Genomic DNA, 22,588 nt, shown 5'->3' with positions numbered 1-22,588 from the left:
ATCCATTCATCCATCGATGGACATGTGGACTCTTTCCGTACTTTGGCTATTGTTGATAGTATTGCTATAAACATGGGGGTGCATGTGTCCCTTCGAAACAGCACACCTGTATCCCATGGATAAATGTCTAGTAGTGCAATTGCTAGGTCATAGGGTGGTTCTATTTTTAGTTTTTTGAGGAACCTCCATACTGTTTTCCAGAGTGGCTGCACCAGCTTGCATTCCCAGAGTAATACTCCGTTGTGTGTGTATATATATGTGTGTGTATGTATATATATATATATATATATATATATATATATCCCACATCTTTTTTTATCCATTCATCCATCGATGGACATTTGGGTTCTTTCCATACTTTGGCTATTGTTGATAGTGCTGCTATAAACATTGGGGTGCATGTGTCCCTTTGAAACAGCACACCTGTATCCCTTGGATAAATACCTAGTAGTGCAATTGCTAGGTCGTAGGGTAGTTCTAGTTTTAACTTTTTGAGGAACCTCCATACTGCTTTCCAGAGTGGCTGCACCAGTTTGCATTCCCACCAACAGTGCAAAAGAGATCCTCTTTCTCTGCATCTTTGCCAACATCTAGTGTTGCCTGAGTTAAATATACCATTCTTAAACAGTATCTGTCTTAATCTATTTGGGCTGCTACAACAGAAATATAATCTGGGTGTGGCTTAAACAACACACATTTATTTCTCACACTTCTGGAATGTGGGAGGTCCAAAATCAAGGCACTGGTAGATTCTGTGTCTGCTGAGGGCCTGCATTCTGGTTCCTCCATATATCTACTCACTGTGTCCTACTTGGCAGGAAGGGAGACGGAGCTTTCTGGAGTCTCTCTTATAAGGGCACTGATTCCATTCATGAGGACTCTATCTTCATTCCCTAATCACTTCCCCAAAGCCCCATCTCCTCATACCATCACATTAGGGGTTAGGATTTCTAAATTTGCATTGTGGGTGGCGGCCTGGGGAGGGGTGGGGGGAGGACATAAACATTCAGTCTGTAGCAGTTTCACTTTCACATAGAATTGACTGTTTTCTTTTGTGCCCCAGCTTTACTCAGCACTTACTTATATACCTTTAACTTGTTATTATTCTATATTTATGTGACTGTCTTCCTGTGCAAGTTCCGTGTGGTTAGAGACCATATCTTATTTTGGTTAGTACAAGAACAAATACATGTGTCCTCAATGTGTGTATATTAACTGAGCAATGACTGCATTCTAGTTAAAAAAATTTGGACTTTATAGGCAACAGGGGGCCAATTGAGGATATTTTTATTATGGTAGTTTATTTTTTTATCAATTAAGAGCTTATTTCATACTATTAATTTTTTAAGTCTATTAGAGAGGGCATGAGCAGGGGAGGGGCAGGGAGAGAGAGAGAATCCCAAGCAGGCTCCACAGTCAGCTCTGAGCCCAGTGCAGGGGCTTGATCTCACGACCACAAGATCATGACCTGAGCTGAAATCAAGAGGCAGATGCTTTACCAACTGAGCCACTCAGGCACCTCTGATTTCATATTATTTTGATCAGAGAGATGATAGCATTTGAAAAGATGTGTTCAGTCAGTCATGAAAATATCCTAGAAATTCCAATAAAACATAAACCATTTTGCTTTACTCCATTATTGCTCTTTTTTGTTTATAAAGGTAATTCCTATTTTATCAAAATTCAAACATGAGAAATAATGTAAAAAATGAACATTTCCAGCAACCTACCAAATCTGGTACATCGTCTTAATATTTTCTATACATATTCACATTGTTTATTAATAGTATCATATTAAACCAAAATGAACTAATGCCAAACATACGGCTTATAATTTTTGTCCACTTTTTTTCTATTAAAAAAATGGCTCTGATTCATTCATTTGATCAACTGCATAGTTTCTGTGTACCATATGTTAATTACTCTCTGATCGATAGATGAACCTTTAGATTCCCCTCCACCTTTTTTTTTTTTTTTTTTTTTTTCCAATTAACAGAAATTGCTCAAAGTTGTGAAGGCTGGAAGTCTGAGTTCTGGAGTGCCAGTTGCAGACTTCTTATTATATTCTTATGTGGCGGGAACTGGATTTCCTTTTTAGCTATTAAAGGTATTGCTACAAAAAACATCCTAGTATAAAACGTTATGTAACTGTGGGGGTGTTTTTAAAGAGTAAATTCCTAGAAGTAGGAATGCCTGGCTAAAAAAAGGGTATGAATATTTTAGGTTGTAATTGTTTTTGCCAAATTGCCACTTTTTTAGGTTAGTTTCCCTTTGGTAGAATATAAGCAAGTTAATTAATATATCTTTGCCTATCCTAGATATTTCTATTTTTTTTTAATGTATGAAATTTATTGTCAAATTGGTTTCCATACAACACCCAGTGCTCATCCCAAAAGGTGCCCTCCTCAATACCCATCACCCACCCTCTCCTCCCTCCCACCCCCCATCAACCCTCAGTTTGTTCTCAGTTTTTAACAGTCTCTTATGCTTTGGCTCTCTCCCACTCTAACCTCTTTTTTTTTTTTTTTTTCCTTCCCCTCCCCCATGGGTTCCTGTTAAGTTTCTCAGGATCCACATAAGAGTGAAACCATATGGTATCTGTCTTTCTCTGTATGGCTTATTTCACTTAGCATCACACTCTCCAGTTCCATCCACGTTGCTACAAAAGGCCATATTTCATTTTTTCTCATTGCCACATAGTATTCCATTGTGTATATAAACCACAATTTCTTTATCCATTCATCAGTTGATGGACATTTAGGCTCTTTCCATAATTTGGCTATTGTTGAAAGTGCTGCTATAAACATTGGGGTACAAGTGGCCCTATGCATCAGTACTCCTGTATCCCTTGGATAAATTCCTAGCAGTGCTATTGCTGGGTCATAGGGTAGGTCTATTTTTAATTTTCTGAGGAACCTCCATAGATATTTCTATTTTTAAAAATTTATTGGGGTGCCTGGCGAACTTAGTCGGTAGAGTGTGCAACTCTTGATCTCAGGGTTGTGAGTTCGAACCCCATGTTGGGTGTGGAGATTGCTTAAAAATAAAATATTTTAAAAATAATTAAAAATCATTTTATTAATTTTTTTTTCAACGTTTATTTATTTTTGGGACAGAGAGAGACAGAGCATGAACGGGCGAGGGGCAGAGAGGGAGACACAGAATCTGAAACAGGCTCCAGGCTCTGAGCCATCAGCCCAGAGCCCGACGCGGGGCTCGAACTCACGGACCACGAGATCGTGACCTGGCTGAAGTCGGACGCTTAACCGACTGCGCCACCCAGGCGCCCCTAAAAATCATTTTATTAAATGTATTAAAGTATGTAGAAAAGTATGCATGTCAAATATGTAAACCTCACAACCTGAACACACCTATGTAATCAGCACCCAGATCAAGGAACAGAACATTATCAAGACCCAAAAAGTCCCCTTTGTATTCCCGGTCACTGCCTCTCTCCATGAGTAACCACTATCCTGACTTCTGCTAACACAGATTAATGTTACTTGTTTTTTTATTTTATAGAAATGATATCATAGAATATTTGGTACTATTATTTTAATTTTAATCTTAGTGAGTCTGATAGGTAAAAATAACCTCATTGCTATTTTAGGTTGTATTTATCTTCATAACAACTGAGATTATCTTTGTGTATATCTCAAAGCTTTGTAAAAAAAAAATTGACAACACTCAAATATTAGCATATTTAGAGCACAAAATAAAAGACGGAAAATAAAAACAAAGCAGACCCCCAAACTCTAGGATTATGATCATCTCCAAAATTCCTAAAGCTGAGTTTCTCCTTCAGTATCAAGTAGCCTTCAAGTGTTCACATTCAACAAATAATTGAAGAGTTTCTAGACACAGAAGGTCATATTTTGACACAGGGCTTTCTATATACTAACTATAGAGGATTCTGAGGCTGAAGCTCGAGTTCAAGCCCTGCATGGTACTAGAACTCAGTACTCCATGAGAGTTGGGAATCCGAGGTCTAGGACTGGTGCTAAGGTCTAGGGCTCGTAAAAAGCAGAAAATGCCTATAAATGATTTCAATTCCTAGTATCAGTTATAAATGACCTAGAAAAAAATTAACAAAAGATGTACAAGACCCAAGTAAAGGAAATTATAGTCATACTTAGGAAAACTATTTTTGGACTAAGAAATTCTTTAAGCTGAAAGTAGCAAGCTTCATGTTTTCAAGAGATAGTTATGTAGTTTTTCTAATGGTAAAAAACAAATTGTGGTAGAAAAAGTCAATCAGTTATTTAATAAAGAGAAAGTTGTATTTATTTAATGAAGAGAAAGTTGTATTATTTGTGTTTTGGAAAGTCAATGTAATTATTACAAAGGTAAATATAGTTTAAGGTAGAAATAATTTTTAAATGTGAGCAGTTAGAATGAATAAAATCAAAGAGTAAGGCTATGCTTGGTTATCATACTCTGTCTGCAGTATGAAGAAATGCAAATCAGCATAGTAAAGACTTTTAGAAATCCTGCAGTGCAGAAACCTATTTAATTTTGTATAACCTTGTGTTTCCTGCTGGTTCTGCGATCATAAGAAATCTATTAATATCTTCTGGGACACTAGAAGTCTGCAGAACATAATTTGGAAAACAGTGTATGTATTTAAACACCACTAATTCAGATACATAGGATACAAAAGTGTGAGTGATATGCCATAATATTTATAGAATCTTAGTAACAGTCATTAAAATAGTAACTGTTAGAACTTAACAGGAGCCAAGTATCATGGTTTTAAGAACTATTCTTTATCAGATATTTTCAAATATTTTCATCCAGTTGGTGGTTTATTTTTTCATTCTCTTGAGAGTGTCTTTTGAAGAACAGAAGTGATGAGGTCCAGTTTATTTAGTTTTTCTTTATGGATTGTGCTCTTAGTATGTATGAGAAGTTTTTGCCTTATTAAAGGCTACTAGGATTTTCTCTTATGCTCTCTTCTAGAAGTTTTATAGTTTTAAGTTTCCAATTTTTTTTAATGCAATTTTACATGCACAGTTTAGTACTTTTGCTTCAGTGGGCTCATAATTTACATGTAGTTTTACAACTTGCTTTTCTTTTTTCCCCACTGTTTATTAAATCATTGTATTTTCATATCAGTACAATTAATTTTGTACTAATTTTGAGTAGCTGCATAGTATTCTACCAAAGAATGTATAATTTATTTTCTTCTTTAAAAAAAATTTTTTTTAATGTTATATTTATTTTTGAGACAGAGACAGAACATGAGCAGGGGAGGGGCAGAGAGAGAGGGAGACACAGAATCTGAAGCAGGCTGCAGGCTCTCTGAGCTGTCAGCACAGAGCCCGACACGGGGCTTGAACTCATGAACCGCGAGATCATGACCTGAGTGGAAGTCAGATGCTCAACTGACTGAGCCACCCAGGCGCCCCTAGTTTTTCTTCTCTTGAGGGACAGCTGTCTCCAATTTTTTTCCCATTGTAAATTAAATACCCAAAGGTTTTATTTTATTTTATTTTATTTTATTAAGTTTATTTATTTTGAGAAGAGTGCACAAGCAGGGGAGGAGCAGAGAGAGAGGGAGAGAGAGAATCCCAAGCAGGCTCTGCAGTCTTAGTGATATCAAGAACCGTAAGATCATGACCCAAGCCAAAATCAAGAGTTGGATGCTTAACCAGCTGAACCACCCTGGCTACCCCTGGAAGGTTTATTTTATTTTATTTTATTTTATTTTATTTTATTTTATTTTATTTTATTTTATTTTATTTTATTTATTATTATTATTTTTTTTATGAAATTTATTGACAAATTGGTTTCCATACAACACCCAGTGCTCATCCCAAAAGGTGCCCTCCTCAATACCCATCACCCACCCTCTCCTCCCTCCCACCCCCCATCAACCCTCAGTTTGTTCTCAGTTTTTAACAGTCTCTTATGCTTTGGCTCTCTCCCATTCTAACCTCTTTTTTTTTTTTTTTTCCTTCCCCTCCCCCATGGGTTCCTGTTAAGTTTCTCAGGATCCACATAAGAGTGAAACCATATGGTATCTGTCTTTCTCTGTATGGCTTATTTCACTTAGTATCACACTCTCCAGTTCCATCCACGTTGCTACAAAAGGCCATATTTCATTTTTTCTCATTGCCACGTAATATTCCATTGTGTATATACACCACAATTTCTTTATCCATTCATCAGTTGATGGACATTTAGGCTCTTTCCATAATTTGGCTATTGTTGAGAGTGCTGCTATGAACATTGGGGTACAAGTGGCCCTATGCATCAGTACTCCTGTATCCCTTGGATAAATTCCTAGCAGTGCTATTGCTGGGTCATAGGGTAGGTCTATTTTTAATTTTCTGAGGAACCTCCACACTGCTTTCCAGAGCGGCTGCACCAATTTGCATTCCCACCAACAGTGCAAGAGGGTTCCCGTTTCTCCACATCGTCTCCAGCATCTATAGTCTCCTGATTTGTTCATTTTGGCCACTCTGACTGGCGTGAGGTGATACCTGAGTGTGGTTTTGATTTGTATTTCCCTGATAAGGGGCGACGCTGAACATCTTTTCATGTGCCTGTTGGCCATCCGGATGTCTTCTTTAGAGAAGTGTCTATTCATGTTTTCTGCCCATTTCTTCACTGGGTTATTTGTTTTTCGGGTGTGGAGTTTGGTGAGCTCTTTATAGATTTTGGATACTAGCCCTTTGTCCGATATGTCATTTGCGAATATCTTTTCCCATTCCGTTGGTTGCCGTTTAGTTTTGTTGGTTGTTTCCTTTGCTGTACAGAAGCTTTTTATCTTCATAAGGTCCCAGTAATTCACTTTTGCTTTTAATTCCCTTGCCTTTGGGGATGTGTCAAGTAAGAGATTGCTACGGCTGAGGTCAGAGAGGTCTTTTCCTGCTTTCTCCTCTAAGGTTTTGATGGTTTCCTGTCTCACATTTAGGTCCTTTATCCATTTTGAGTTTATTTTTGTGAATGGTGTGAGAAAGTGGTCTAGTTTCAACCTTCTGCATGTTGCTGTCCAGTTCTCCCAGCACCATTTGTTAAAGAGGCTGTCTTTTTTCCATTGGATGTTCTTTCCTGCTTTGTCAAAGATGAGTTGGCCATACGTTTGTGGGTCTAGTTCTGGGGTTTCTATTCTATTCCATTGGTCTGTGTGTCTGTTTTTGTGCCATGGAAGGTTTATTTTAAAATGCAACTTGAACTTTAATACCCAAATTTATTAAAAATTTTTATAATGGAAACATTTCATCTCTATAGATTTTGAGGCACAGTTAAAACTTAAAATTTTAAGTTTTTATTTATTTATTTAAGTAATCTCTACACTCAATGTGGGGCTCAAACTCCTGACCCTGAGATGAACAGTTGCATTCTCTTCTGACTGAGCCAGCTAGGCACCCAAAAACTTAATATTTTTGGTATATAATTCCGTCTTTTCTTCTTCAAATACTTAGTGGAAATATTAGGGTGAAGTTATAAACAATTATTATTTCAAAAAAATTTTTAAATAAGTTCCTGTCTTCTACCATAACCCTGCTTTCCTCTTGGCTCAAACAGTTGTAAGCTGCATGTTTACAAAGTTCTGATTATACTAATGATTTCTCTTAATTCCTCAACTTATATGACTTATTTCATTTAACTTTTCTTTCACCACTTCTGTTTTTCAAGTCTCTGTGAGAAATCTGTTTGTCTGTAATGAGATTATAAAAGCACCTAATTCCCATGACATCCCATTTGTTGATTTTTGTTTTCGAAAGTAGATGGTATAAATTTAGGGGGGGAACTTCATGTTTCTTTTTTGCTTTTTTAAGTTCTGTTTATGCTATTTCATTTTTTAATGACAGATTCAAAAGCTTTGTGACAGAGTTGCTTCATCTACTTTGCTGGATGACCGAAGAAATGCTGTTCGTGCTCTCAAATCATTATCTAAGGTTTGTAATGCTTTATCACCTACTAATTTTATTAAGTTGGATATTAGTTACTTTAACAACATTTTTCTTTTGTGCAGAAATACCGCTTGGAAGTAGGTATACAAGCTATGGAACATCTTATCCATGTTTTACAAACAGATCGGTAAGTCTGTTTTCAATGATTTTTCTCCCTAATTTTCTTGCAATTTTAATTCATTTGTTTTAGAGTCACTGTTTTAGAAATGAAATGATTAACTTATTAAGGTTTTTACGTTTTTATTTTCACTTGTTTCAATAAATACTAATTGGATACTAGGTGCAAACCACTGTGCTAACCATTAAGACAGAATCTCAGGGGTTGATATCTTTCCATTATGTGAAAATGGAATGACATCTCATTAAAAGCTGAAGATTTGTGGTTTGAATTGGTCAGTTGGATGTTTTGATATTCAATTAGATATACTGTAATATACTGTTCTATAACATAAAATACATATTATGGTATATCACTTATCTAGACTTGTCTTTATGGAGAAAGAAACTGGACTAATAGAGTGAAGTGTTAAATCTGAGCATGTCGTAAGAGAAAGATCACTAGCCTATTTTTATCACTTCCAATTTCTCTTTAAGAGATTTTATTTGCATCTTTGGTTTTAATTAACAACTATGCATGAATAGCTTTCAAAAATCTTATATCTAGTTAAATATATGTTACAACCTCTAACTGCTCAATGTACATTTCTACCATATCAAGATCTCTCATCAATATCTCAAGTTCAGAATGTTCAAGAGTTAATTTATCTGCTCCTAATTGTGGCCTTCCACCATCTCCTTCAACTGCCTTTGACCCAGGTCAACCTAGGTGGTAATACTGTTCCATTCAAGCAAGAAACTGTAGGATTCATGCTGAACTCATCCCTCTCCTTAACCCATTATGCTCCTGCAGACCAAAATCCATACATTTCTTTCTATTTCCTTTGTTGATTTTTAGTCCTAGCTCAGTATCAATCAATGAATCAATTTTCAGAGCCTCTGTGTGTGTGTGTGTGTGTGTGTGTGTGTGTGTGTGTGTGTATTTTTTTGTTTGTTTTTAATGTTTATTTATTTTGAGAGACAGAGTGTGGGCAAGGGAGGGGCAGAGAGATTGGGAGAGAGAGAATCTCAAGTAGGCTCCGCACTGTGAGCACAGAGCCTGACATGGGGCTCAGTCTCACAAACTGGGAGGTCATGACCTGAGCCAAAATCAAGAGTCCGGATGCTCAACTGACTAAGCCACCCAGGCACCCTTGTATTAGTTATCTTTATTATTATTATTACTTTTGCTGTATAACAAATTACCTCAAAACTTAGTGGCTCAAAATAATAAATATTTATTATCTCACACTTTCTGTGGATGAGAAATTCAGAAGTGTCTTAGCTAAGTGGTTCTGGCTCAGGGTCTCTCATGAGGTTGCAACCAAGATGTCAGCCAGGATGGTAGTCATCTGAAGGCTTGATTGGGAAGATGTGATTCCAAAATGGCTCACTTACTTTGCTGATGGCAGGAGGCTTCACTACCTCACCATGTTGCTCTCTCTATAGGACTGCTTGAGCATTTTTATGATATGGTAACTGGCTTCTCCCAGAACAAACACTTTTAGAGAGAAAGCAAAGAGAAAGCTAAAATGCCTTTTGGGACCTAGTCTCAGAAGTTGCATACCATCAATTCTACCGCTCTCTGTTTGTTAGAAGCAAGTTAATAAATACAGCATACACTTAAGAGGAGGAAGATTAGGTTCCATCTTTTGAAGGGATCTGTACCAAGGAATTTTTGGACATAGTTTTAAACAACTACTACCTCCAGACTGTATTCTTTGCCTCTGATCTTTTTGTCCCTCCATTCAATCTGTGCATTATAAGAATTACCTATCTGATATATAAATCTTTTTTCACTTCATGCATTTCACCAGCTCAGTGCAGTGTGAAGTCTAAGTTCTTTCTTTTTTTTAATATTTATTTATTTTTGAGAGAGAGAGAGAGAGAGAGAGAGCGCAAGTGCAAGCATGGTTGGGGAGGTGCAGAGAGAGGGAGGACAGAGGATCCGAAACGAGCTCTGCACTGACAGAATTCAAAATCATGAACCGTGGGATCATGACCTGAGTTGAAGTCGGACACTTAACTGAGCCACCCAGGCGCCCCTAATCTAAGTTCTTAAACAAGCAAAGCATATAAACTTTTTGAAGGTTTTGGTATTGCCTGTCTAACCTCATAGCCTCTTATTTCAGTTATATTTTAGCAATGCCTAGCTGCTTATTCATACCAGTTAGATTCTTCCCTCCTGTCAGTGGGTACAACCCACATTGGCTATCTTTTCAAAGCCAACTAATTCTAATGCATTTGAATAAATACACTGGATGTGTCAGGACTCTCTGGCCTTTGTTTTTTTGTTTGTTTTAAGTTTTATTCTGAGAGAGAGAGAGACAGCACAAGTGGGATAGGGGCAGAAAGAGGGGAAAGAGAGAATCCCAAGCAAGCTCCATGTTGCCAGCACAAAGCCCAATGTGGGGCATTAACTCACGAAACTGTGAGATCATGACCTGAGCTGAAACCAAGAGTCGGATGCTTAACCAACCGAGCTACCCAGGCACCCCAGGACTGTTTTTTTGTTTGTTTGTTCTTAAGTAGGCTCCACATCCAGTGTGGAACCCAGTGTGGGGCTTGAACTCACCACCCTGAGATCAAGACCTGAGCTGGAATTAAGAGTCGGACACTTAACCGACTGAGCCACCCAGGTGTTCCTGGACTGTTTTATTAACAGCATAGTGAGTAACTATAGTAGACAGAATAATAGACCCCCTAAGGATGTTCACATCCTAATTACCACCACCTCTGGATGTTACCTTACACGACCGAAGGGACTTTGCAGATGTGATTAAATTAAGGACTTTGAGATGGGGAGATTATCCTAGGTTATCCTGGTGGGCCCAGTGTAATCCCAACGTTTCTTAAAAGTGGAACAGGAACGCAAAAGAGAAGGTCAGAATGAGGTGATAGGATAAGATCTTGATGTGTGGTTGCTGGCTTCAAAGGTAGAGGAACTGGGCCTCTAGAACTGCAAAAGGCATGGAAACAGATTTTCCCTTAGAGCCTATAGAAGGGAAGGCAGCCCTGCTGAGACCTTGATTTTGGCCCATTGAGACCCATTTCAGACTTCTGAACAGTAAGGTGATATATTTGTATTGCTTAAGTTTGTGGTAACTTGTTATAGCGTTAGTGGAAAACTATAAATAAAGTAATCTAAAGTTAGTTACCTGCTTTAAATAATATTCCAAGTTAGAGAAAATGGAGCCTAGATCAAAAAAACTTTAGTGTGATGACTATGCATACATACAATCTGTAATTTTTCTTTTATATTATTCCATGTGTCTTTATTCCATGTGCACATTTTCTCATTGATGTTACAAAGTTAGTAATGAATGACTAACATCTCAGTATGGAAAATAGAATGTTACCTCTTATGTAAAGTGGCTTTTATTGTCATTTTAAGCACACAGCAGAAAATAAATGTGTAGATATTAGAAATTCTTGATATAAAGGTTAAGAAGTTGAGTTTTTAAAACATTTACTGCACATTTACTATGTGCCAGGCACCATGCTTAGAAGAAGGGTGTACCATTAGCCTGTGAATGTATGAACTCATAATTGTATCATGTTAGAGACTGCTTGTTTTATTCTGCCTTTTAAACAGAAACAAAGCTAAATTTCTATGAGCCTTCTTGTGTTTCACTCCGTTTCTTGTGTCAAAATAAATTCCCTTTCCATTTGCCTCTGATACCTGTCAATTGCCTTCTGTTTCCAAAGTGTTTTGGGTTATTTTTTTTTTTAAGCGTTTATTTATTATTGAGAAACAGAGAGAGACAGAGCATGAACATGGAAGGGCCAGAGAGAAGGGGAGACACAGAATCCAAAGCAGGCCCCAGGCTCCGAGCCGTCAGCACAGAGCCTGACACGGGGCTCGAACTCACAAACTGCGAGATCATGACCTGAGTGGAAGTTGGATGCTCAACCGACTGAGCCACCCAGGCGCCCCTTGGGTTATTTTTTTTAACTTCATGGAAAGAAAAGGCCATCTCTTTCCACATCTCATCTTCATTACTGTTGTTTTTTGTGGGGTTTGTTCGTTTGTTTTTTTAATAAACTCTACACCCAACTTGGGGCTTGAACTCACAACCCTTGAGATCAAATGAGTCATGCATGCTCTATGGACTGAAGCAGCCATGCATCCCTCTTCATTACTATTTTATGCTTCTTCTCCTGGCCTTTCCAACTAACACTCTGAAAATTCTTCCCCTGAATGCTCTTCATCCTTGGCTGCATCACAGAGAGCTCTGTTCCCTTTCTTGATGTGGCTTGAAACTCTGCATCTGTCTGTGGTTCTGCTTTTCTTAACAACCATATTGAGGAGAGACTGCTCATTCTCCAAAGTCCTACACTCAGAGCCTGAAAGTTTTCTAATTTCTCACTGTTTCCAAACCATGATGCCTAGATAGTAATTTTAAAAATTGAGATGCAATTTTTTTTTACCATAAAGTTCACCTTTTTGAAGTATACATTTCAGTGGGTTTAGTATATTCACAGAGTTGTGTGACCATCACCACTCTCTAAATCCATAACATTTTCTTTTTTTTTTTTTGGGTAAAGATTTTACTTTTTTTTTTTTTTTTTAAATTTTTTTTCAACGTTTATTTATTTTTGGGACAGAGAGAGACAGAGCATGAACAGGGGAGGGGCAGAGAGAGAGGGAGACACAGAATCGGAAACAGGCTCCAGGTTCTGAGCCATCGGCCCAGAGCCCGACGCGGGGCTCGAACTCACGGACCGCGAGATCGTGACCTGGCTGAAGTCGGACGCTTAACCGACTGCGCCACCCAGGCGCCCCAAGATTTTACTTTTAAGTAATCACTACACCCAACATGAAGCTCGAACTCACAACCTGAGATAAGAATTGCACGTTCCACTGACTCAGCCATCCAGGCACCTCAAAATCCAGAACATTTTCATCACATCAGAAGAAATCCTGTTTCCATTAGCCATCATTCCCCATACCCTCCTCTCCCCAGTGCCTGGCCACTAATCTACTTTCTGTGTCTATAGATTTGACTGTTTGGGACATTTCATGTAAATGGAATCATACAATATGTTACTTTCGTGTCTGACTTCTTTCACTTAGCGTATTTCAAGGATCATTCATGTTGTAACATATATTAGTATTTTATTCCCTTTTTACAGCTGCATACTAGTCCATTGTAGGGATATATCTCATTTTGTTTACCCAGTTTGTCAGTTGATGGATGTTTGGGCTATTTTCATTTATTAGCTGTTATGAATAATGCTGCTATGAATTTTTATTTGCTAGATTTTGTGTGAACGTGTGTTTTATCTATAAGCATGCAAATGTCAGGGCATGTGGTTAACTCTGAGGAATTGGCAAACTCTTCTATATTTCCACCAGCAGTACATGAAGGTTTAGTTGTTCCTCACCAACAAATTTGTTGTTGTCCTTTTTTTTTTTTCCCTTCTTAACAGCCATTCTTGTGAGTGCAACTTGGTATCTCATTTTGGTTTTGATTTGCATTTCCTTAATGACTAATTATTTTGAACATCTTTTCATGTGCTTATTGACCATTTAAATGCTTTTTTTTGGAGAAATGTGTATTCAAATCTTTGCCTATTTTTAATTGGGTTACTTGTCTTTTTATTGTTGGATTGTATATATATTCTGGTTATAAGTCCCTTATCAGATACTTGATTTGGATATACTTTCTCACATTCTTTGGGTTGTCTTTTTACTCTTTTTTAAAAATTTTTTTAAATTTTTTAATGTTTATTTTTGAGAGAGAGAGTGACAGAGACAGAGTACGAGAAGGGGAGGGGCAGAGAGAGAGGGAGACACAATCTGAAGCAGGCTCCAGGCTCTGAGCTGTCAGCCCAGAGCCCAACGTGGGCCTCGAACCCACAAACTGTGAGATCATGACCTGAGCTGAAGTCAGACACTTAACTGACTGAGCCACCCAGGTGCCCCTTTACTTTCTTGATAGTGTCCTTTGAAGCACAGAAGTTTTTAATTTTGACAAAGTCCAGTTTATCTGTTTTGTCTTTCCTTGCTTATGCTTTTGGTGTCATATCTAAGTAACCATTGCCTAATCCAAAGTTTTGAGGATTTATGCCTATGATTCTTCTAAGGGTTTTATAACTTTAGCTCTTACATTTAGGTCTTTGATCCCTTTTGAGGTGATTTTTGTATATCGTATGAAGTAGGGGTCCAACTTCATTCTTTTGCATGTGAATACTTAGCTGTCTTAGCACAAATTGTTGAAGAAATTGTTCTTTTCCCATTGAATGCTCTTTTCATTCTTGCCAAAAATCAGTTAAAATGAATGTTAGGCTTTATTTCTAGACTCTTTATTCTGTTGATCTATAGTCTATCTTTTATGCCAGCGCCACAGTCTTATTTACTGCCATTTTGTGATATGTATTAAAATCAGGAAATATGAGTTCTTCCACTTTGCTCTTCTTTTTGAAGATAGGTTTAGATATATTCTGGATCCTGTACATTCCCATACAGATTTTATGATCAGCTTGTCCATTTCTGCAAAGATGGCAGCTAGCATTTTTATAGTGATTGTGTGAATCTATAAATCAAGTTGGGATATATTACCATCTTAATAATATTCCTTTTCTATCCATGAACACAGAATGTCTTTTGAAGTATTTGAGTCTTGGGTAATTTATTTCAATAATGTGTTATAGTTTCCAGTGTACAATTCTTGTACAATTTTAGTAAAATTTATTCCAAAGTATTTTAATCTTTTTGTTACTTAAACTGAATTGTTTTCTTAATTTCTAATTATGTTTACTCATTGTTCATTGCTGGTATATAGAAATGCCATTTCTATAAATTGATTTTTTTATATTGAGCTTGTATTCTTCAATTTTGCTGAATTTATTAGTTCTGATACTTTTTTTTTAAATTTACATCCAAGTTAGTTAACATATAGTGTAATAATGATTTCAGGAATAGAATTTAGTGATTCATCCCCTACGTATAACACCCAGTGCTCATCCCAGCAAGTGTCCTCCTTAATGCTCCTTACCCATTTAGTCCATCCCCCCACCCAACTCCCCTCCAGCAACCCTCACTCATTTTGTTCTCTGTATTTTAAAAAAATTTTTCTTCAACGTTTATTTATTTTTTTGGGACAGAGAGAGACAGAGCATGAACGGGGGAGGGGCAGAGAGAGAGGGAGACACAGAATCGGAAACAGGCTCCAGGCTCTGAGCCATCAGCCCAGAGCCCGACGCGGGGCTCGAACTCCCGGACCGCGAGATCGTGACCTGGCTGAAGTCGGACGCGTAACCGACTACGCCACCCAGGCGCCCCTGTTCTCTGTATTTAAGAATCTCATGGTTTGTCTGCCTCCCTGCTTTTATATTATTTTTGGTTACCTTTCCCTGTGTTCATCTGTTTTGTATCTTAAAATCCACAAATGAGTGAAGTCATATGACACTTATCTTTCTCTGATTGACTTATTTGGCTTAGTATTATACACTGTAGTTGCATCCACGTTGTTGCAAATGGTCAAGATTTCATTCTTTTTGATTGCCGAGTAAAATTCATTGTGTGTGTATATACTGCATCTTCTTTATCCATTCATAGTTCTGATACTTTTTAGTGGATTCCTTAAGATTGTATACAAGATCATGTCATCTGTGAATATGTGTAGTTTTACTTCTTCCTTTCCAAATCTGTATACCTTTCATTTCCTTTTCTTGCTCAATTGCTCTAGCTAGAACTTCCATTTCAGTGTTGGATAGAGGTGGCTAGAGGGAACATCATGATCTTGTTCCTGATCTTAGGTTGAAAGCATTCAGTTTTATACCATTACATATGATGATCTGGGAGTTTCATAGATTCTCTTTTATTATCTTGAGGAAATTTCTTTCTGTTCTCAGTTCCTTAATACTTTCTTAAAAGATGCTCCTCAAGATTTCTCAAACGCAAAATGGTGAATAATAATTTTTTTATAAATAATAATTTTTAAAACTTCATTTGAAATTTACATCCTCTGGTTGTGATCCCCTTTGTCCCTCATCTTAGCTTTCATTTATCATTCGTAATTACTTCTTCATATTTATTGAATCTTTGTGACCTATATTTCACTCTTTCTTTCCACACTAAATGCCTTCATCGTCCATCATGTTTTCAAAATTTGTCTATCAACAACTATAATCTTATACTCCCTGATTTTATAAATAGTATTATGTTTACCATAAGACTTTTGTTTTTTTGTGTGTGCTTGTTTTTAGGTAATAAAGTATAGAGCAATGAAACAAACTCTAGTAGTACAACTAAGGATCACAGTATTAAATATATATATCATGAAACATATATATAAACATAAACACATACCCATAAAATTACCTGGTTTGTATTAATTTTTCTAGTATGCATGCATGCAAGTTGGGGAAGGCCAGAGAGAGGAGAGTGAATCCCAAGCTGGTTCTAAGCTGTCACCATGGAGCCCAAGATGGGGCTCAAATTCACCCACTGTGAGATCATGACCTGAGCAGAAATCAAGAGTCGGACGCTTAACCGACTGAACCACGCAGGCACCCCTATCAAGGGTGTTTTAATTGCCATGTCATTAAACATTCTTTAAAAATACTTTTTTGGGGGCACCTGGGTGGCTCAGTCGGTTGAGCATCTGACTTCGGCTCAGGTCATGATCTCGTGGTCCGTGAGTTCGAGCCCCGCATCGGGCTCTGTGCTGACAGCTCAGAACCTGGAGCCTGTTTCGGATTCTGTGTCTCCCTCTCTCTCTGACCCTCCCCTGTTCATGCTGTGTCTCTCTCTGTCTCAAAAATAAATAAATGTTAAAAAAAAAATAAAAAAAAAATAAAAATACTTTTTTTGCTTTAAAAATACTTTCATTGCTGCTGTATGTGTCTATTTTTTATTATTATACATTTAGGTTGCTTCTGTCTTCCACTATTACAAATAAACCTTTATACATTCTTTACGCTTGCACTCTGATATTTTCTTAGGGTAGCTTTTTTAATTTTACTTTTTTGTTATTTATTTATTTTGAGAGCGAGCGAGTATGATGGAGGTAGGGACAGAGAGAGAGGGAGAGAGAGAGAACCCCAAGCAGTCCACACCATCCAGGGCTGACACAGGGCTCAGCCTCATGATTGTCAGATCATGACCTGAGCTGAAACCAAGAGTAGGATGCTTAACCAACTGAGCCACCCAGGCCCCCCTCTTAGGGTAGTTTTAGATTAATGTTTTACACAGTCTTGCTAAATAACTGTCTAAAAATGATCATTAACAGTTTACACGTTAGCAGTGTATAAGTGTAATAATTTCTTTTTTCCAGTTCGGATTCTGAAATAATAGGTTATGCTTTGGACACACTGTATAATATAATATCTAATGATGAAGAAGAAGAAGTAGGTAAGTTTCTTTTATTGTGTTTTCTCTACATAAAATAACATATGCTATATATCCTGGAGTTGTGCCAATTTTTCTGGTTTTGAAGGTGAATTTATAAATTTATTTATAAGGGTTTGTTTTCTTTTTTAACTAATAAAGGAAAGACATAAGCTTAGTCCCAGAAAAGTGTCTTTAAAATGATTACGTTGTATGTTATTTGGAGATGAAATTGGATTCTTCTTTTTTATAAATTTTGCCCTCCTTTTGTATTTGTTTTAGTTAAGTAGTATGAATATTAGCAGTTTCTGGATTAAACATCATTTTTGGCTATTGAAAAAAGCTATTTCATTTATATGTTATTATCTGGTGAACAATATGAAATTACAGAGTTTTTCCTTTTAACATGGGACTTTTGTTAATTTATAAGGAGCAACATCTTACTGAATTTAGAATTTCCTTTATATTGTCTGTCTGGTGTGAAATGATACAAATCAGTTCAAAATTCACACACTTTTTTGGTACATCTTTCCTTTTTCTTTTGTTTCAAATTACTTGCATACTTAAAATAAGGTAGTCTGTCATTTTACTTCATTTTGTTGTCAGTATGCGAAATACTTAAAGAGAAGTCCATATACATTTTGTTCTGTGTATTGTAAAAAATGTGCATTGAGTAACATGTGACTGTGCTGTTGAAGAATGCATTCTTCACATCAGATTACCTGTTGCAGGAGGACAGTCGGTGTTTCATTATTCTAGACAGCCAGAAGGGTGGACATATTTGTGCATTTTAGAAGTCTAATTTAGATTAAAATTATAGGATCTCTTGAAATTCTGTAGACAAATGATAAAGAAATGTAGATAATTATAAGTTTGTACATATTTTATTATGATAATAACAGAGTGGAAATATATATAGATATTAACTTCACAGAATACCAGTACTAGAAACATTTGAGATTGGGTTGTGTTGAATGGTCACAATTTCTTGGACTTAAATACTCTTTTTCTTAAATTTTTATTCCTCTGTGATATCTAGCTTAAAACTTCACTTTGTTAATTTGTCAGGGGTGAAAAAATCTTTAGAAAACATGATTTGGTACCCATGGAATAAGAGGCTGTCAGTCACAGGACAACAGTTAAATACAATACACATAAGAACACACTTTGAAGAAAAAGATACTTATTTTCCTATTTATTTCTCAGATGAGAAAATTAGGTACAATACACTTGTTAGAACACATTATGATAAAAGACATTTTCTTTTTTTGTTGTTCTCTTAGTTTCAGATTAGAAATTTAGCTCTTTTTGTAGTTTACAGCAGATAATTTTTCTGTTTTAAAAAATCATGTACAGCAATATTTTTAGTTAGGTAGTTTTTCTTATAAATTTATAATATAATCATGTTTAGAGTCAGTTTTTGTTTGTCTATGTGTGTTTGGGCTCATTTTTAATTCAGCATCCAAAAATGATTCTTTGAATAAAACAACATAAACAGTTCTTCAGAGAAACAGTAGTAGAATCACTTTTTCTAGGGAAGATTAAAATAGGAACTTAAACTTTGTTCTGGAAATTAACTTATCCTGAAAGGGCCAATTAAAAATCTGGATTGAGAAATATGCCCTTTAGTTTTATTATTGATACGTTCTACTGCTTCATCAAAAGGTGATTCTTAGCTGACATAACAAACTCCATTTTAGAGTTCTTTATTTTGGGGATAGTTTAGAATCCTTAATTGATAAATCTGTCTCCTAATCTTCAATATATAGCATATGCTATATCTCTTTTAGGCTATCTCAGATATCTAATAAAGTGAATGAGTCTCTCTTTCCAAGGGATTATATTGCTCATTTGACATTTTTAAGCTCTTATTTATTTTATTGTGGATGCTGCTACATAGAAACTGTTTTCTTCACCACCCACTTTTTATTTATTTTTGTCTACCTTTTCTGATGATGTTGAAGGTAAAAGATTGCATTTACATATGCATGATGCTTTTAGGCATAATTTCTGGTAATATGAAAAGGACACTGTCAAGTGCTGTTTCTTCTGGCTGGTAGAAAACATTGAGATTTGTTTCACTATATAAGAATCCTTAATTAAAGGGAAATATTTGATAATCTTATATAGCTATTTATTTTTTCTATGGTTATTAAACCTATTTGTTGTCCAGAACACAAAATATTCTAGTGCACCTTTTAACAACATTATAGCTTTTTCTCTGGCAGGACAGTCTATTCAAATTACTTTTTGGGTATTTCTTGGAGAAAATTTTTGAGGCAGTTTATTTAAAAATAAAAATATTTGAGTATGTATACATACATATGTATACGTATTAATTTTGCATGTATTCAACAAGAACTGGAAGGTATTTCAGTTTAGAGAATACTTATATGTTGATATTGTCCCTTTAAAATAATGCATGCACAATAATGTCTGGTTAGTGACATTTTTTATGTTAATTCACAGAATTCACTGATACTTTTTCTTGTAGTCTGCTTCAAGTTCCATTTACTTTTAACATTAATATTTCTTTTCCTCATAATTAAAGTAAGCAAGTTTTATTTTATAATTTTGCTACTTTTCCTGAGATCCTTAACTTTTTTAAATGAGGAGGGGACTATCCTTATCTAAAGTAGGCTTAAAATGGTACATGACAAAGTTAACTATACTTAACAAAAACTAACAAACTAACTTGTTAAAGTGCATAGCCTTCCCTTTGTGACATTTGAACTGCTTGTTTGGAAGCAGAAAATATCAAAACATTATGCCTTTACTCTTGTGACAATAAGCTGGTTTCCTTGCTGGGTAGTAGAAATTAGTAGTTGTTTCTATTATTGTTTCATCAGTTTGTATCATTTTTGTCTTATTTGAGCCTAATAGCAGCCTGTGGGGTAGGTGGTATTTTTCTCTTTTCTGAAGACGAGAAAATAGAAGCCCAGAGATCATGTAACTTACATAGTAGCATCTAGTAAGTAGCATAACGGTATTTTTTTAAACATTTTTTTTTAAGTTTATTTATTTATCTTGAAAGAGCACAAGCTGGGGAGGGGCAGAGAGAAAGAGAGACACAATCTCAAGCAGGCTCCATGCCATCAGTGCAGAGTCTGATATGGGGCTCAGACTCGCAGACCGTGAGATCATGACCCCAGTTGAGGTCAAGCATCAGACGCTTAACCAACTGTGCCACCCAGGCACCCCAACCAGTATTTTTTATATACTTTTTTTTTGTTCATTTCCCTGTTAGTGGGGATTTTCGTTGTTTCTAGATTTTAGCTGCTACATATAAAGCTTTTGTAAACATACATGTCTTTGTGTGGATATACGTTTTCATTTCTTATGAGTAAATGCCTAGGAATAGAATGGCTAAGTGATATAATTGGTGTATGTTTAACTTTATAAGAAACTGCCAAGGGGCGCCTGGGTGGCGCAGTCGGTTAAGCGTCCGACTTCAGCCAGGTCATGATCTCGCGGTCCGGGAGTTCGAGCCCCGCGTCGGGCTCTGGGCTGATGGCTCAGAGCCTGGAGCCTGTTTCCGATTCTGTGTCTCCCTCTCTCTCTGCCCCTCCCTCGTTCATGCTCTGTCTCTCTCTGTCCCCCCCCCCAAAATAATAAACAAACAAACATTGAAAAAAAATTTAAAGAAACTGCCAAAACTGGTTTTTTTTTTCCAAAGTAGTTGTACCATTTTACATTCCCAGTGGAATGTGTATGAGAGTGAGTTCCAGTTCCTCCACATCCTTTCCAGTACTTGATATGGTCAGTCTTTTAAAAAATTTGGGCCATTCTAATAGGTATGAAATAATATCTCATGGTAATTTTTATTTGTATTTTCGTAATAATAAGCTTTTCATGTGATTTTTTTTGTCATCCATATAACTTTCATCTTTGAAGTGTTTATTCAGATCTTTTGTTCATTTTTACTGTTTTTTTTTCTTATCCTGAGTTGTAAGAATTTTTTATATATTTTAGGTGTAAGTCCTTTGCGGTGTTAATATTTTCTTCTAGTCTGTGATTTTCCTAACAATGTGTTTTGAAGAACAAAGTTTTAAGTTTTGATTAAATTCAGTTTGATTTTTTTTTTTCTTTTATAATTCAGGCTGTTTCCTATTTGTGAAATCTTTGCCAAATCTGAAATCACTAAGATGTTCTCCTATGTTCTCTTTTAAAACGTCTGTAGTTTTAATTCCTATGATCAGGTCTATGGTTTCTAGTTTTACACTTAGGTCTGTGATTCATTTTGAGCTATTTCTGGACCTTATCCTTTTCCTTACATGGTAAGGTACATGGTAAGCACACTTATCCTTTTCCTTACATGGTAGTGTCTTGATTACTATAGCCTTATAATAATCGTGAAATTATGAAGTGTTAAGTCCTCCAACTTTGTTCTTTTTCAAAATTCTCTTGGCTTTTTTAGGTTTTTTGCATTCCCATATCAGTCTAGAATCAGTTTGTCAATTTCTACTAAAACAGACTGGCTGAGATTTTGATTTGGATTCTGTTGAATCTGTTGATTGATTTGGGGAACACTGACATCTTAACATTTTTGCACCTTCTAAAATTTTTTTTAAATGTTTTTATTATTGAGGGAGAGAGAGAGAGAGAGAGAGAGAGAGAGCATGAGCAGGGGAGAGGCAGAGCGAGAGAGGGACACAAAATCCGAAACAGGTTCCAGTCTCTGAGCTGTCAACACAGAGCCTGACACAGGGCTTGAACTCACAAGCTGTGAGTTCGTGACCTGAGCCGAAGTCGGACACCCAACCAACTGAGCCATCCAGGCTCCCCAACACTTTTGCACCTTCTTTTTTTTTTTCTTCAATGTTTATTTATTTTTGAGAGAGGGAGACCCAGAATCCGAACGAAGCAGGCTCCAGGCTCTGAGCTGTCAGCACAGAGCCTGACACGGGGCTCGAACACACAAACTGTGAGATCATGACCTGAGCCGAAGTTGGACACTTAACCAACTGAGCCACCCAGGCGCCCACTTTTGTACCTTCTTATATAAGAACATAGTATATATGTTTATACAGGTCTTCCTTTAATTTCTTTCAGTACCATTTTGGAGTTTTCACAGCACAGTTCTTATAGGTCTCATCAAATTTATCCCTAAATCTTTAATAATTTTTGGTGCTGTTTTAAGTGGTATTGTTTTTTAAATTTCAATTTCTAATTGTTCATTGCCTATATATAGAAATGCAGTTAAGTATGTATATTGACCTTTTATCCCATAACT

The 22,588-nt window shown here is 36.4% G+C and overlaps 1 protein-coding gene across 2 annotated transcripts in view; it reads left to right on the top strand.

The window, feature by feature from the left end:
* USO1 (USO1 vesicle transport factor) overlaps nucleotides 1–22,588 on the top strand; it is a 95,432-nt gene that overhangs the window by 19,062 nt on the left and 53,782 nt on the right. For both annotated transcript variants that reach the window (XM_047855858.1, XM_047855857.1), the window contains exons 2-4: nucleotides 7,821–7,907; nucleotides 7,985–8,049; nucleotides 17,303–17,379. In XM_047855858.1, the coding sequence (XP_047711814.1) occupies nucleotides 7,821–7,907; nucleotides 7,985–8,049; nucleotides 17,303–17,379 (229 nt within the window). The remainder of the gene's footprint in view (nucleotides 1–7,820; nucleotides 7,908–7,984; nucleotides 8,050–17,302; nucleotides 17,380–22,588) is intronic.

This window comes from Prionailurus viverrinus, chromosome B1, assembly GCF_022837055.1.
Source record: "Prionailurus viverrinus isolate Anna chromosome B1, UM_Priviv_1.0, whole genome shotgun sequence".
Taxonomy (NCBI): domain Eukaryota; kingdom Metazoa; phylum Chordata; class Mammalia; order Carnivora; family Felidae; genus Prionailurus; species Prionailurus viverrinus.
Note: the sequence above shows the minus strand (reverse complement) of the source record. Positions and strands in the feature narration are given on the sequence as shown.